The sequence below is a fragment of the Hemiscyllium ocellatum genome, chromosome 5 (assembly GCF_020745735.1).
Source record: "Hemiscyllium ocellatum isolate sHemOce1 chromosome 5, sHemOce1.pat.X.cur, whole genome shotgun sequence".
NCBI classification, from domain to species: Eukaryota; Metazoa; Chordata; class Chondrichthyes; order Orectolobiformes; family Hemiscylliidae; genus Hemiscyllium; species Hemiscyllium ocellatum.
Genome location: NC_083405.1, coordinates 114,892,923 through 114,910,827, shown reverse-complemented (window position 1 = coordinate 114,910,827; position 17,905 = coordinate 114,892,923). Strand labels below are relative to the sequence as shown.

Sequence of the window (17,905 nt, the reverse complement as noted above, 5' to 3'; positions counted from 1 at the left end):
TTTTCCAAACAAAATCTCAAGTAAAGATCCCATACAAACAGCATTAGGCAACTCAGCATTGAGTGATCAGTTACATGGCATTATGGCGTGCATTGCTAGATAACCGAGGCACGTTCGGATAACCGGCTCTCATAAATGACCACTTGTTTAAGATCAGATCAGTTATCTGAACAATCAGTTTATCAAAACAAAATATTCCCAGCCCATCTCATTCAGATAATTGAGGTTGTACTATATTACTTAAATGGAGAAAAACTGCAGAAAGCTGCAGCACCACGGGACATGTGCATGAAACACAAAATTAGCAAGCTCACAGGTGCAGCAGGTTGTCAGGAAGGCTAATTGAATGTTACTGTTATCTCAAGGAGTTTGAAGTTTAAGAATAGGAAAGTCTTAGTGCAACTATACAAGGTGCTGATGAGACCATATCTGGAGTACTGTGAGCAGTTTTGGTTCCTTTTATTTAAGGAAAGTTATCAGTTCAGTGGAAGCAGTTTGGAGAAAATTCACTAGAATGATCCTTGGTATGGATGGATTGTCTTACGAGCAAAGATTAAATAGGTTAGTCTCTGCTTATTGAAGTTTAGAAGAATGAGAGGTGATCTCACTGAGGCATATGTGATTCTTAAGAGGCTTGACAGGATAAATTGTGAAAGCAACTGAGGAAAGCTGCTGCAAGCAAATCAACAGTAGCAGAAATGTGAGTGAGTATGGGGAGGCAGGGACAGGGCAGTTACAGTATGATTGAATAGTGGAGCAGACTCTATGGGCTGAATGGCCTAATTCTGTTCCAAATGAACTGGTCCTAACTCCAGTTGAGCAGAGATCACTGTCTTTCCTACTTCACTGCCAAACATGACCCCAGATGGCTGAGACCACACTACATGTGCAGCAACCTCAGACTAGGCAGACTGAGCGTGTGTCACAACCTCTTCTGGTATTTCTGTGGGAAGAGGACATCTCTCCTCTGCACCACCCTCCAGGTCCCTGTCTGCAAAGTGGTGCGTCAAATTCCCCTTAATAGTCATGTTATTCAGGACAGATCTGGACCAAAGCACTTGTGCTTTTTAAAGCTGAGCCACCGCCAGGGATCCCAGGGATCCACAATGGCAAGTAGTTCTATCTACCGTGAGTAGGAGAATTGAGCTAGTGTCATTTTAAAAACAGTCTCATAGTAGCGGAGTACGAGTTTGGGACATTAATATTAGAAAACCCACTAGGCCTTGTAGAGAGAAACCCTCCATGAAACGTGATGAAAATCATACAACCAAAATATCATAAAATTGAACTCAATAGATTGAAAGCAAATCTTATTTGTGTAAAAGCAGAATACTGTTTATGCAGGAATCTGAAATAAAAACAGTGTTGGAGAAGCTCAGTTTAACTGGTCACATCAGGAATGAGAGAAACAGTCGACCCTTCAGGTCATATATAAGTGTTTTAAACACATTTGACTCAAACTCTGTTTCTCTCTCTGAAGATGATTGCTGAGTATTTCCAGCACTTTGTTTTTTGCATTTGATTAAAGTTGTATGCGCCTAAAGTAAAGATTTTGACAAAATTTGAGACCGTTGGAATGAAAGATGCAGTATTGTCCTGAAAATGAAATTGACTAAGGCATAGAGCATAGGGAGTAGGAGTTGGTGAGTGTTTTCAGACCGGAGGAAAGTGCATTTTTGTTCAACAGTGGTCAAAATTGGAATCTCATTATGTATTGACATGCCTGATCATGACTTTGATTTACAGGGCAGAATTTCCAAGTTTGTAGATGACACAAAACTTGTGAATGCATGAAAAGTGAGGAGGTTGATAACAGGTGTGAAGAGAACATAAGTGAAATGGAAAGATGTGTGATAGAAGAAATTTAATGAGGAATGGGGATACAAATGGATTCAATTTCAAAGGGAATTCAGAAACAAATCTAGAGACTTATGAGTATGCAAGTCTTTGAAGCTGAAAAATTGATTTTAAAAAATGGATTTGGGATAAAGATGTAAGATATGAAAACGTATCTAAGACATTATGCCTCTTCTGAAACATTGTGCCCATTTCTGGGCATTATAATTCGGGAAGAATGACAGGGTTATACAGAGGGTAAAGTAACGATTTACTGTAATGGAACTTGGCATGAAAGACTTAATTACTTGAAGAAATCAAATAAACTGGGATTATTTACTTTTGAGCAGAGATGTTCCAAGAAGATTTGTTAATATTGTTCAAAATCATGAGAATGATTTTGTTCATTTCTTCCCTCTCAGTGGAATCTACGCTCCCCAATATTTTTGGGACATTTTTTGTGTCTTCCTTTGTAATGACAAAACCAAAGTATATATTTAGTTGAACTGTCACCTCTTTGTTTCCTATTATAACTTGTCCTATTTCTGATTGTAAGGGACCTATATCTGCTTTCACTAATCTTTCCTCTTCACATATAGAAAGAAGCAGTTTACAAACAGTTTGTACATTCCCCACAAGCTTAATTTTATACTTTCTATTCCTTGTCTTAATCAACCCTTGTGACCTTTTGCCGACTTCCAAACTGCTCCCAATCTTTAGGTCCACTGCTTTATTTGTGTACATCCCTTCCTCGAATCTAATTCTCTTCCTAATTTCGTTTGTTACCGACAGTAGCCACCTTTTCCATTTTACTTTTCCACTGTAGAGGGGCTGCTCTCTGACTAGAGAGAAGTGACTAGTAGTCATTTAACCTGAGGGCCACCAGTCCTCAGGCGAGGGAAGAGGTCGAGAAGGGGAGTCCTTCACGGTAACCTCAAACCAATGATGGGAATGGAACCCACGCTGTTGGCACCACACTGCTCTGTAAACCAACAATCCAGCCAACTGAGCCAAACCAGAATGAACAATTGTTGCAGTTCATCCATACATTCTTTAAATGCTCACTCTTGCCTATCCACTGTCACCGTTTTAAGTAACATCTCCCTTCTATGTTGTTAGTAGCAGTCAATTTTTATTTGATTTTTTAAAAAAATAACTTAGTGGTCTATAGCTTTTACCATGGTAATCCCCAGTGTCCACTCAATCTTCACAACAAAGTTACTTTAAAGTCTTTTATCTCTTGTAGAGAATTCTGGTACAGAATTTAATAATTTTGGTTTTAATTATTTGGAGATTTCTCAACAGGAAGCTCATCTAGAGATATAAGGGGATTTGCAACAAGCGTTTTGGATTCCATTTATCAGTACGGAGATACACCACAAGCAATGCCAATACATGTGATAGTGACTGATTCCTCATCTGATCACGCCCAAGTATTCCAGGAAGTGTTATCAAAACATCAAGCGGGAAAAAGTGGAATTTTTAACACAATGACAAGTATGCTGTTTCAAAAATGGTATAAGTATTGTAATGTGTAGCCAATGGGGATAATTGCCTTTTCTGCAGAATCATTTTTGATTCTCTGCAATAAATTTCCTAAGATAAATAAATCTCAGTATTGTGTATCTATATTTGAGCATAATTATACTGTCTTTGAGCCCAGGTGCAGTACATCAACTGCTGCTCTCTTTTAAGGAAACATCATGAAAATGAAGAACCAACTTCAGGCACATTATACACGTTATTGAAAGCTGGTTAATGTTAGATATGTTCCCGCAGATTGAAATCCAAATTGCCTGAATCTTCCAATCATGGCTTTCATTATGAATGTCATAACTTAGAACTTCAATCTTGAATGGAAGGGTGGGAAGTGAATATATGCTCTGCAATCTGCCACCACCAACAACTCTAAACTATAGTAAGCACTTGATTGTTAATATCCTACAAAGTGAGTTGAAATGCAGCTTACAAGTAGGAGGCTCATCATCACTGGCTCGCCAGGAAAAAAGGGTCATAAAGTGAGGTCTTGCTAATACCAACCATAAGACAAGTATAAAGTTCACGTTACTTTAGAAATTGTAATCAAATTTGTTTAGCTTATTCTAATGATTATTATTTGTTTTTAAATCTTCTTTGTTTCAGAGTATCTTGGGGGTTGGTGGCTGACTGGGAATCAGACTGAAGATGCTAGAGATATACAAGAGCACTCAGTGCAGCCAGTAAAGTTTCAGATTTACTCCATGAAGGAAGAAAATATTGAAGAAGCATGGGCTGATATTCAAAAACTAGCAACTAGAGAACACATGGAGAAAACAATACCTGTGGAAACATCTTTTGAGATGTTTACTCAAGAAGATTATGATGAAATAGAAGAGTGTTGCTCCAAAATGCGTGTAGCTTACCAGTTAGATAGAGCTGGTCGCAGCATCTCTTTATCTGGATGTATAACCGATATTTGTTCTGTTCAAGATGTCATTTTTAAAGTGTGCCACAACATAGCAAAAAGAGAAGTAACATTGCAAGAAGAACTGTTTATTATGGATAAGGTGTGCTGGAAATTCTGGTTGGATGATCATTGGGAAACCTTCAATCCGACTGTGAATGCTTGCCTTGAAAAGGCTTACAATGAGAAAGAAAATGAAGTACAAATAAAAATAGGGGGAGGCGATTTTTGTGTGATTGACTTTCAAAAATGGACATTAACTGACTCTAATGCAACTTCATATTCCATTGATCGTAGATGTTCTGGAGGTAGGTAAACACAATTTAATGGTGAAATTCCCAAGAATTAAGGTGAATAGTGTCTCCTTTCCCATTGGATTGGAAACACCCTGCTGTCCAACATGCTGCTGGACTTATTTGAGGAGTTCTTGTCCCTCTCTGCAATATACGTTAACACCTCAATTTATATGTAATGTCCCACATTATGAATACTCCATAATTCTTGCACTTTTCTTTGTAAATTTATTCCTCTACATTTATACCAAAGCAATACCGTAGTTCCCCCCGCACCCATGGGACATATGTTCCAGGACCTACTGCGGAAGCCTGAAACCACATATAGGAACAAACCCATTCATTTCAGTGGGAAAACATACTTTCCCAGCAGCCTTCTGATTCTTGGTTCCAGAACATTCCCGTTTAAATGTTCCAGCCGCAGGAAACCACGGGTAAGTGAAACCGCAGAACACCATTCCACAGATACAGTGTCACCCTGTAGTAACTAACTGGTTGACTTGAAAGATGTTGAATTGACAGGTTTAATCTTAATCAAGCTACCTCCTTAATTTGTCTCTCTTTTTATTGCTTAAGATAATCTGCTCAAATAGAATACTTCTACCAAATTTTACTTTCATTTCAGATGAACTTCCAGACACCTGGGAGATCAGAGGAAATGATAGCACATCCTTTGAACTACCTGTGAAACCGGATTCCTCAGAATACCAAGAAATAGCTCGTGACTTTCGGGACTCTTTGGGGGACGTAGCATCTAGCCAAACATTTAAAATTGATGCAGTAAGCATTGATATTCATTTCTAAATAAAGTGTTAGCAGAAATCAGAACAGTTACAAAATATTTCATTTAGCCTTGAAATGGCCAGGTATGGCTGGGTGAATCAACTATCTTCTTCTAACCACCTCAATGAGCTGCAGTTTTTAAATTCTTATTAGCGTGCAATTAAAACGCAAGACCAGCCACAATCAAGGAGCCAATTATTGAGTTTTATTAAGTAAAGGTAGAGATAAAATTATTAACCTATATATCCTGAGAAAAATTATAAAAAATAATGTCAGATACTTGCAAACAGACATAAATATGTTTAGGAAAGAGGAGATTGTCTAGTACAGCAGGGGAAGATAATATGTAGCTTATAATTTCATAAGTCATTGAGATGTTAAGAGTGTAGATACTTTCTAATCAACCTGTTCAGAGAGTAGGTGGGACTTGAATCTCCTGTCCCAGAGGTATGAACGCTGCCACTTTGCTACATGAACCAATTAGAGATTATAATTGTTTAATTGATTCTTGATTCATGACTACTCAGTGGTTGGAAAATTTAGAGAATCCTTGAGTACATGACAAATTGTTTTATCATTGGCATTGGCCCTCAAGACGATGAAAAGGAAACACCAAAAGAGAGTTGTCAATTCCTATTGGTTACCAATCCATTTTCATTCTGTATGCAGCGACTGTAATAAGATTCATTTGGTTATTCCTCTATTTGGTTCCATAATCTTTTGATGGCAAATATTCCAAGCAACCTTTTTGAGTCCAATATATGCAATTTCCTATGCAAGACAAGAGGCAGGTTTCCTGATGCTAGACTCAGGTGACAGGTTTAAAAATCTTCAGATAAAATGGTAATTTCAGTTCAGATTATCTTGCTTACTTTGTATTGATTTCCAAAACTTGCCTCAGCCTGTGGTCAGATGATTGCCACTGACATTTTAGGTCCATGTTTCCTTCTTTTTAAGACTATTTTAATATATGAAGGTATGATGTATGACATGTTTGAATCAGATTATCAAAGTTATGACAACCTATCTAAGCTAACCTTCACAATTGGTTTCAGTATCCATTGACTTGGGAGAGTGAAAATTGGCAAGATTTCTTGATTTCTACTGGAAGATGCAAAATATTTAATAATTACTGTGTATCTGAAAAGTATGTTAAGAACATAGGTCATATAGCCAAACCCTGCTGTACAACTTAATAAGATTAGAGCTGATCTTGCTGTGAAGTGAACGCCTCTTTCCTAAGTATGCACTCACGAACACTCAACTCTCCCTCCACCACAAGCCCCAGATATCTTTGTTTATCAAAAATCTATCAAATTAAGCCTTGAACGGAGTTACCCAGTTTCCATTGGTTTCTGTGAAAGAGAATTTCATAGATAACTCCAAAAGTGAGGTGAAATTGACTGTCCTTAACATCAAGAAGCTCTGGCAAAACTGGAATCACAGACAAAACTCTCCACTGGTTGGAGTCATACCTAGCATAAAGGAAGATGGTTGTGGTTGGTTAAGTTCCAGGATGTCTCTGCAGGAGTTCCTCAAGGCAGTGTCCCAAGCCCAACCATCTTCAGCCTAGCGGCATCAGCCATAACCAAATAAGATCAGAAGTGGGGATGTTGACTCATGATTTCACAATGATGAGCACCATTCATAACTTCTCAGATACTGAAGCAGTCTCTGACCTTTTGCAGCAAGAACTACACAACATCCAGGCTTCGGTTAAGTAGCTAGTAATAATCGTGACACACAAAAGCCTGGCAATGACCAACTGCAATGATGTAATCTGGTTATCTGCCCTTGACATTCACTTATATTACCATAAAGAATCCTTCACTGTCAACATTCAAAGATTTATTAATGACCAAAAATTAATTGTATAGCTACACAGGATTGAATTTTACCAGCAATCAGCCAAGTGTCAATTTAGTGGATATCATGGGAGGATTTCTCTCCAAAAGCTAGTAGATTTTCTCACTTGATCTTCCCAAATTTGCCCCATAACAATGCCCAATGCATCTACAGTGCTTCACTGATATTGCTGCACATGTCACAGATGGAATTACTTACCATTTCTGAGACCTTCTGGAATCACAATTCTCAGATTCTCTAATGGCATTGTGGGCATCTACTGCAGCAGTTCAAGATGGCAACTCACCACCACCTTCTCAAATAGTTGGGGCATGCGATAAATATTGGACCAGCCAGCAATGCCCTCATCTCATCACCCTCTATTTCTCCTCACCTCTGTCATAAGAGGAAGAACTCTTATTTTAAATCTGAGCCCTTGTCTCCCCTATAAAAAGTATCTTTCCAGGGTCCATCCTAACCAGTCCCTACTGCATACTCAATAACTCGCCAATACTTGGTGTGCAGTTATGTTAACCACTGTCAGGGAAATAGGTGTGAATGCTTTGAGCAAATCTATGTTCACCATTCCAGAGTTGGTGACTAAATAATGCAATCACTTCAGTGTCTAGTTCTTTAAATAACTTGCACTTAAGCCAAACAGTCCATTGACTGTTTGCTAGTGGTCAAATTATTTCTGTGTTACTGACCGAGATCCTAATATAATCAATATGTTTGACTGACTGTAGATCACAAGGATCCAGAATCTGTCTCTCTGGCGACTGTACATTGCAAAAAGAAATGAAATGAACAGACTACGGCCTCATCAGCAGAATGAAAACATTTTGTACCATGGAACTTACTCAACCGTATGTTCTAAGATCAATGCAGATGGTTTCAACAGGAGCTACTGTGGCTTAAATGGTAGGTTTATTGTACATAAATGATTAGAGATTCTTGTTCTAGAAATATGAAAATAGCTCACATTCTAGCAGGTGAGATTCTGCCAGGAGCACAGAAGTAGAATATTTAGCATGTATACTTGCTGCGGAGATAAAAGAGAGACAGTGTTGTCATCTTGCATTCAGCAGGACCAATGCAAGTAGTCCCAATTTAAAATGGTGATGAGAATTTATATTCTAGGAGTAAAGATTGTTGTTGTTTGATAATTTAGGTCAAATTGACCAAGACATTACCATGGCAATTAAGGGTTCTGCAAACTCCTGGATAATTTAGAAAAAAGTGCAAGCCTTGAATATATTCCTTTTCTTTGCAGAGAATAGGTCTCCACAAATGAAGCATGTCATTTCTAGCAAGCAAAAATGAACTCAGCCAACTATTTTAGCATTTTTTTTTAGATTAGATTCCGTACAATATGGAAACATGCCCAAAAAATCCACAATGACCCTCCAAAGAGGTTGTTATAATATCTTTTAGCACCCAGGACTGTGTTGAGTTTTACAACTGGGGGCTGATTGAGTATGTTGCAGAATGGAGGGTTTTAGATTCCTGGATCACTAGTACCATTTTGGGGAAGGTGAGACCTGAACAAGCATGAGCATCTGAACCTGAGTGAGAATGGGATTGACTTCTTGCAGGAGGGTTTGCTAGTTCTGCTGGGAAGAATATAAACTAGTTCAGCAGAGGTAAAGGTCAGTGTACTAGTTGAATAGAAACACTGCATAACTTTGAAAAGGAACCAAGGCAGATAGAGTTCAGCTAGGTGTCATCAGGGAATAAGGTCAGACTGGAAGCACTTTAATGTCAGAGGTATTAGAGGCAAGATTCAGGAGCTAAGGGCATGCATTTGCACGTGGAATTGCAATTTTGTTGCCATCACAGAGTCATGGTTGATGGACAGCAGGATTGGCAACTCAACATTCCGGGGTATTGGGTCTTTAGGCAGGACGGGGGAGAGTGCTAAAGTGGAGGTGGTGATGCATTATTACTTAGGCAGTCAGTCGCTGTAGTAAGGAGCGATGATATTTTATAAGGATCTTCAGATAAGGTTTTGTGGGTAGAACTTAGAAATAAAAAGAGTGTATTATATAGTCAGCAAATAATTGAGAAGTAGATATGCCATCATTTCATTAAGATCTTTAAAGATATTAGGGTAATTATATTAGGGGATTTCAACTACCCCTATAGATAATCATAATAGATATGGTTTAGAGGGGGGCAAATTACTTGAAATGTTTACAGAAGAGTTATGTGGAAGGTCCCACCAGGGATGGTGTAGTGCTGGACCTAATTCTGGGGAGCAAAGCTGGACAGATGTTCAGGATGAATGGGAGAGCATTTTAGTGAATGCGACCACAGTACGATATCTTTTAAGATTATTATAGAAAAGATGGTCTGCAAAAAGGGTTTTGAATTGGACTAAGGCAAATTTTATTGATTATAAGCCAGGATCTGGCCTAAATAGACTAGGAATAGCTACTTGAGAATACATTTTAATTAGAGTCAAAAGGTGTGGCGCTGGAAAAACACAGCAGGTCAGGCAGCATCCAAGGGGTAGGAGATTGATGTTTCGAGCATAAGCCCTTCATCAGCTCATGAGATCTGGGATAACTTGGCAAGACAACCACAATTGGCTTAATGATAAGAGTTAGAGAGTGGTGGTAGAAGGCTGTTGTTGTGACTGGAGCCTTGTATGCACAGGAATAGGTGCTGGGTGATATTCATAAACAATGTAGATGAGAATGGGAAGGGAGATGATGAGAAAATTTGCAGATGACACAAAGATTGGTTTGGTGGTTGATAGTCAGGAAGAAGGTGTTAGTTAAGAGGAGAATATAAATGGATTGATTAGGATTAGAATTCCTACACTGTGGAAACAGGCCCTTCGGCCCAATAAGTCCACACTGACCCTCCAGAGAGCAACCCACCCAGACCCCTAACCAATATTTACCCTTAATAACCTACACTATGGGCAATTTAGCCTGGCCAATCATCTAACCTGTACATCTTTGGACTGTGGGAGGAAGCCAGAGGAAACCCACACAGACATGGGGAGAATGTGTAAACTCCACACAGACAGTCACCGGAGGCTGGAATCGAACCCAAGTCCCTGGCACTGAGGCAGCAGTGCTAGCCACTGAGCCATTGTGCCACCCAAGTACATGGCGAATCAACAGTATATGGAATTTAACCCTGATAAACATGAGGTGATGCACATTGGAAGAAGGAACCTGGACAAGGCACTGGGAACCTAAGAGCAATGGAGGCATGTTGGGATCTTGTCCACAGATCTCTGAAGATGACAGCACAAGTTAATATGCTAGTCAAGAAGGCATACAGGAAGAATGCATTTGACAGTTGAGGCATAGATTTCAAGAGTAGGGAGTCTGTGTTGGAGCTATACAAAACGTTGCTTAGGCCACAATTGGACTTCTGCTTCGAGTTCTATTCACCACACTGTAGAGTAGATGTGGTTACACACTGGAGGAGATGTCAAGAAGATTCACCAGGATGTTGCCTGGGATGGAACATTTCAGCTGTGAAGAAAAGCTGGATAAATTGGAGTTTTTAATTTTTGGAGCAGAGGTTATGCAGGGACCTGATTGAGGTGTATAAGATTATGAGGGGAATGGACAGGGTGAATAGAAAGTAGCTGCTCCCTTTAGTTTAAGGGTCATTAACAAAGCAGCATAATCTTAAAATGAAAGGCAGAGATTTTGAGGGGATTTGAGGGAAAAACCTTTCACCCATAGGATGATGGTGTTCTGGAATGCATTGTCTTGGGAGATAATTGAGGCAGGACACTTCACAACCTTTAAGAAACATTTAGATGAGCTTGAAATATCATAAGATTCAAGGCTATGGGCCGAAAGTGGGACAGGTGTTGCTGGTGTATCTTTGATGGTACGGATGGGCCAAAGAGCCCCTTCCATTCTGTATGATTCTGTGAATACCAGCTAGCTGGAGTGAGAGCCTGGATTCAGGACTGGCTGCAGACCCCAGCAGTGGCCACCTCCTGAGAGGAATGTTGGAATCAGCCAGCTCTGGGAGGGACGATTTACTTTGCAAATGAAAGCAGATATCCCAATTATGGCTGTGGGATAAGCCTGAAGAAGGGCTCATGCCCGAAACGTCGATTCTCCTGCTCTTTGGATGCTGCCTGACCTGCTGCGCTTTTCCAGCAACACATTTTTCAGCTTTGATCTCCAGCATCTGCAGTCCTCACTTTCTCCTGTGGGATAAGCCAGCCAAATGAAGACAAACACACTCCTGACTTTAGAAATGAGTATGATAGGAGATGACAGCATAATGCTAATCTAAGAAAATGCAACATTTTAACATTCGCCCTTTTCAAATAGCATGTCAGCCTCTACAGATGTAGGCCCCGCTTCAGAGATAATCTTCCCCAGTTACCTCAAACAGGTTGTTTATTACGGAACGGGAGTTCATTTTATAAAAGGATGTTTGATCATGTTATCTTGCACTCAATAAGCTTTGAATATTAGGCTTGACAATATAAAAGTAAAAAGTGAGGTCTGCAGATGCTGGAGATCAGAGCTGAAAATGTGTTGCTGGTTAAAGCGCAGCAGGTCAGGCAGCATCCAAGGCACAGGAAATTCGACGTTTCGGGCACAAGCCCTTCATCAGGAATGAGGAAAGTGTGTCCAGCAGGCTAAGATAAAAGGTAGGGAGGAGGGACTTGGAGGAGGGGCGATGGAGATGTGATAGGTGAAAGGAGGTCAAGGTGAGGGTGATAGGCCGGAGTAGGGTGGGGGCGGAGAGGTCAGGAAGAAAATTGCAGGTTAGGAGGGCGGTGCTGAGTTTGAGAGAATCGACTGAGACAAGGTGGGAGGAGGGGAAATGAGGAAACTGGAGAAATCTGAGTTCATCCCTTGTGGTTGGAGGGTTCCTAGGTGGAAGATGAGGTGCTCTTCCTCCAACCGTCATGTTGTTATGTTCTGGCGATGGAGGAGTCCAAGGACCTGCATGTCCTTGGTGGAGTGGGAGGGAGAGTTAAAGTGTTGAGCCACGGGGTGGTTGGGTTGGTTGTCCGGGCATCCCAGAGGTGTTCCCTGAAGCGTTCCGCAAGTAGGCGGCCCGTCTCCCCAATATAGAGGAGGCCACATTGGGTGCAGCGGATGCAATAGATGATGTGTGTGGAGGTGCAGGTGAATTTGTGGCGGATATGGAAGGATCCCTTGGAGCCTTGGAGAGAGGTAAGGGAGGAGGTGTGGGCGCAAGTTTTGCATTTCCTGCGGTTGCAGGGGAAGGTGCCGGAAGTGGAGGTTGGGTTGGTGGGGGGCGTGGACCTGGCGAGGGAGTCACGAAGGGAGTGGTCTTTGCGGAATGATGATAGGGGAGGGGAGGGAAATATATCCCTGGTGGTGGGGTCCGTTTGGAGGTGGCGGAAATGACGGCGGATGATACGCTGTATACGGAGGTTGGTGGGAACCAGTGGGGTTCTGTCCTGGTGGCGGTTGGAGGGGCGGGGCTCAAGGGCAGAGAGCGGGAAGTGGAGGAGATGCGGTGGAAGGCATCGTCGATCACGTCTGAGGGGAATCTGCGGTCTTTGAAGAAGGAGGCCATCTGGGCTGTACGGTGTTGGAACTGGTCCTCCTGGGAGCAGATGCGGCGGAGACGAAGGAATTGGGAATATGGGATGGCGTTTTTACAGGGGACAGGGTGGGAGGAGGTGTAGTCCAGGTAGCTGTGGGAGTCAGTCGGTTTATAGTAGATGTGTTGATTCGGTCGCCCGAGATAGAAATGGAAAGGTCTAGGAAGGGGAGGGAGGAGTCTGAGATGGTCCAGGTGAATTTGAGGTCGGGATGGAAGGTGTTGGTAAAGTTGATGAACTGTTCAACCTCCTCGTGGGAGCACGAGGCAGCGCCAATACAGTCATCGATGTAGCGGAGGAAAAGGGGGGTGGTGCCAGTGTAGTTGCAGAAGATGGACTGTTCCACATATCCTACGAAGAGACAGGCATAGCTGGGGCCCATGCGGGTGCCCATGGCAACTCCTTTAGTTTGGAGGAAGTGGGAGGATTGGAAAGAGAAGTTGTTCAGGGTGAGGACCAGTTCAGTCAGTCGAAGGAGGGTGTCAGTGGAAGGGTACCAGTTGGTGCGGCGGGAAAGGAAGAAGCGGAGGGCTTTGAGTCCTTTGTGATGGGGGATGGAGGTGTACAGGGACTGGATGTCCATCGTGAAGATAAGGCGTTGGGGACCGGGGAAGCGAAAATCATGGAAGAGGTGGAGGGCGTGGGTGGTGTCCCGAACGTAGCTGGGGAGTTCTTGGACTAAGGGGGACAGAACCGTGTCGAGGTACGCGGAGATGAGTTCGGTGGGGCAGGAGCAGGCTGAGACAATGGGTCGGCCGGGGCAGTCAGGTTTGTGGATTTTGGGCAGGAGGTAGAAACGGGCGGTGCGGGGTTGTGGGACTATGAGGTTGGAGGCGGTGGATGGGAGATCCCCTGAGGTGATGAGGTTATGGATGGTCTGGGAGATGATAGTTTGGTGGTGGGAGGTGGGGTCATGGTCAAGGGGGCAATATAAAAGTAAACCACTTTTGCAATGGCACTAGCTCTGTTACACAGAGCAAGAATATATGTGTCAAATTGGACATCTTAATAGCATCAGTATATTGTAATATGCCTTTACGCTGCAAGTTTCATGTTGGTTCAAAGATTTCCAACTATTCTAAATTCACTGAGGTTCTATAATGGCTCCCTCTCAACTCTGTTCTCCTCTGGCGTTAGGCTGGGCTGATTCAGCCTGCATTTACAGTACTGGTTACAGTACATTTACAGGTGCTGCATTAGTATGAACCAACAACCATAATACAAATGCAAATCATAGGGTCTGTTTCTGTGCCAAACTCCTCTTTGGTCCAACTCACCCAGCCCGACCAGTTATCATCGATTGAGGTAGTCCCATTTGCCAGTATTTGGTCATAGAGTCATAGAGATGTACAGCACGGAAGCAGACCTTTCGGTCCATCATATCCATGCCGACCAGATATCCCAACCCAATCTAGTCACATTTACCAGCACTTGGCCCATATCCCTCTAAACCTTTCCGATTCATATACCCATCCAGATGTCTTTTAAATGCTGAAATTGTACCAGCCTCCACAACTTCCTCTGGCAGCTCATTCCATACCACTCATCACCCTGTGTGAAAAAGTTGGCTCTTGAGTCCCTTTTATATCTTTCCCCTCTCACCCTAAACCTATGCCCTCTAGTTCTAGACTCTCCCACCCAGGGAAAAGACCTTGTCTATTTATCCTTACCCATGCCCATCATGATTTTATAAATCTCTATAAGGTCACCCCTCAGCCTCCGACACTCCAGGGAAAACAGTCCCAGCCTATTCACCCTCTCCCTATAGCTCAAATACTCCAACCCTGGCAACATTCTTGTAAATCTTTTCTGAACCCTTTCAAGTTTCACAACATCCTTCCGATAAGAAGACAACCAGAATTGCACGCAATATTCCAAAAATGGCCTAACCAATGTCCTGTACAGTTGCAACATTTGAGGAACTGGGAGACAATCTTGTCTACCTACTCAATGTTCTGACCAATGAAGGAAAGCATATCAAACAACTCCTTCACTATCCTATCTATGGCAACTTGACTATCAAGGAGCTATGAACCTGTACTCCAAGGTCCCTGTTCAGCAGCACTCCCCAGGAACTTACCATTTAGTGTATAAGTCCTGCTGAGATTTGCTTTTCCGCATTTATCTAAATTAAACTCCATCTATCACTCCTGAGTCCATTGGCCTATCTGATCAAGATCCCATTGTACTCTGTGGTAACCTTCTTCACTGTCCACTACACCTCCAATTCTGGTGTCATCTGCAAACTTACTAACTATACCTCCTATGTTCACATCCAGATCATTTATATAAATGACAAAAAGCAGTGGACCCAGCACCGATCTTTGTGGCTCACCACTCGTCACAGACCTCCACTCTTAAAAGCAACTGATATCCCTCTAAACCTTTCTATTCATGTACCATCCCGTTGCCTTTTAAATGTCATAACTGTACCTGTCTCCACCACCTCCTCTGGCAGTTTGTTCCATACATGCACCAACCCTGGGTGAAAAAGTTTCCCCTCAGGTCCCTTTTCAATCTTAACCCTCTTTCACATTAAACCTATGCCCTGTAGTTTGGAGCTCCCCCTATCCTGGAAGAAAAACCTTGGCTAGTCATCCTATCCATGCCTCTCATGATGTTAGAAAACTCTACAAAGTCACCTCTCAGCCTCTGACTTCAGTCAACAAAGCCTCAGTCTCTCCCTTTAGCTCAAACCATCCAATTCTGGCAATAACCTTGTAAATATTTTCTTCATCCTTTCAAGTTTAACTACATCCATTCTATAGCTGAGACCAGGATTGAAAATAGTATTATAAAAATGGCCTCACCAATATCGTCTATCACTGCAATATGACATCCCAGCTCCTATATCTGTGCACTGACCAATGGAGCCAAGCGTACCAAGTGTCTTCTTTACTATCCCGTCTACCCGTGAATCCACTGAACTCTGCACCTGCACTCCAAGGTCTCTTTGTTCAGTAACACTCCCGAAGGTCATACCATTAATTGCATAAGTCCTACCCTGGTTTGCTTTACCAAAATGTAACAACTCACATTTATCTAAATTAAACTCCCACCTTTGGAAAGTTAAATTCCCTGACCATTACAACTCTGTTAATCCTACAGCCGAGATCTCCATACATATTTGCTTCTCAATTTCCCATTATCTATTGGGAGGCCTTTAGTTTAATCCCATCAAAGTGATCATCCCTTTCTTATGTCTCAGTTCCACCCATCTAACTTCACTGGATGTTCTTACAGGACTATTCTCTCTAATTACAACTGTAATGTTATCGGTTACCAAAAATGCCACTCCCCCTCCTCTCTGCAAACTCTGAGCCACGTTTCTTTAATAGCTACAATATCTCTGTCAATGTTCCTAACCATCCCTAAGTTCATCTGCCTGACCTGCCAGGTCTCTTGCAATGAAATAAATATGTGTTAAGTGTAAATTTAACAATATCTTGGCTATTCATAATAAAGTAATAGAGATCTACACACAGGAAAAAGGTCCATTACATCTGGACCAGGCAAAAACTTTCACCTAACTATTCCAGTCTCATTTTCCTGCACTTGACTATAGCCTGTGTGCCATGTTTGTGCAATTACTCAATTAAAGACTGTTATTGGAGTTTCTGCCTCTACCATCCTTACACACAGTGAGTTCCAGATTCCAACCACCTTCCGGGTGAAAGAGCCTTTCCTTAATTGTTCTCTAAACTTTCTGCCCCTCCCTATACCCCTCAATTTATTAGATCTCAACCATGTTGCTTCCTAATCTCCTGTGGACAGATTGCAGTTATTTTCCTTAGAGCAAACTTTTTATAACAAACGTTTCAGCCCAGGCAACATCGTGGTAAATCTCCTCCACACCCTTTCCAGTGCAAACATACCCCTCCATAATGTGGATTCAAAAACAGCAGCAATACTCTAGCTATGCCCTGACCAATGCTTTACACAGTCCATTATAATGTCCTGCTCTCAACTAATAAAGGCAAGTATACCATATACCTTCTTAAACACTTTATCCACCAGTCCTGGCAAGGGATCACTGTACAAGTACATGCATAGCAAAGATCTCTAGATATGATCCTGCCTGATTCTCAGGCTTCTGCTTATCATCATATATTCCCTTCACTGGTCTGTCCTGCCCAATTAAATCCCATTGGACATTGATCAGCCCATTTATATCCTCTTGTATTTGAAGACTATGCCTCTCGCTATTGACCAGTCCACTAGAATTTTGTGTCACCTGAAAACTCAATCAGTCTAAACCTCTGTGTAAACCACAAACAGGAAGCTCCCAACACTAACTCCTGTGGGATCTCACTGGACAAACTTCCAAATAGAAAATCAGCCCTCAGCTATCACCCTCTGCTTCCTGCCACCAATTGTGGATTCAGTTGGCCATATTTCCTTGGATCCCACTAGGCTTTTCTATTTAAAACTCTATTTCTGCAGTATGGGGAGTGTTTTCTTCATTTGATAAATGGAGAAAACCATTCAATAATTGACCTAAATTGAGTATTTGGTGGAAAATCTCTGGAAAACATAATGTGCAATTCAAAAGGGTTTATATGTTGAATAATTGAATAACAAAAAAGTATTATAAATGCATTAGCATATTTCAGATAGAGGTCATTGTGTAACTAACATGTTGTAATATCATAACTAATTTCTGGCAAATTTTTGTAGCTGTTTTTTATGGAGAAGGGACATATTTTGCTCAACATGCAAAATATTCTGCACACGACACATATTCAAAACCTGATGCAACAGGAAGCAAATTTATATACAGAGCAAGAGTTTTAACTGGAGATTATTGCAAAGGAAGCAAAGACATGAAGGAACCCCCACTCAAAGATCCACAAGGAAACAGCAGAGAGCGATACAACAGCGTAACAGATAATATGGAATCTCCTGAGGTTTTTGTGGTATTTCAAGATAATCAAGCATATCCAGAATACCTTATTACCTTTCATAATTAAACAGAATTCCTAATAGTGAGCAGAAACTGAAGTAATGTAGGTCATCTACTGATAGGCGCTGCAGTTTGCAATTATTGTACTATTAAAACTTTTAAAGAACATGGATAACATTTATTCCGAACTTAAAGAATGCATTTTCTTGAAATAGGATTAGAAAAATCTC

General features: G+C 41.5%; 1 protein-coding gene across 1 annotated transcript in view; it reads left to right on the top strand.

Annotated features, from left to right (window-relative positions):
* The window catches only part of LOC132816140 (protein mono-ADP-ribosyltransferase PARP14-like), a 33,888-nt gene extending 15,983 nt beyond the window's left edge, over window positions 1-17,905 (top strand). Inside the window, exons 7-11 of the mRNA XM_060825609.1 lie at window positions 3,142-3,333; window positions 3,979-4,587; window positions 5,198-5,352; window positions 7,947-8,121; window positions 17,450-17,905. Of these exons, the coding sequence (XP_060681592.1) occupies window positions 3,142-3,333; window positions 3,979-4,587; window positions 5,198-5,352; window positions 7,947-8,121; window positions 17,450-17,742 (1,424 nt within the window). The 3' untranslated portion in view covers window positions 17,743-17,905. The remainder of the gene's footprint in view (window positions 1-3,141; window positions 3,334-3,978; window positions 4,588-5,197; window positions 5,353-7,946; window positions 8,122-17,449) is intronic.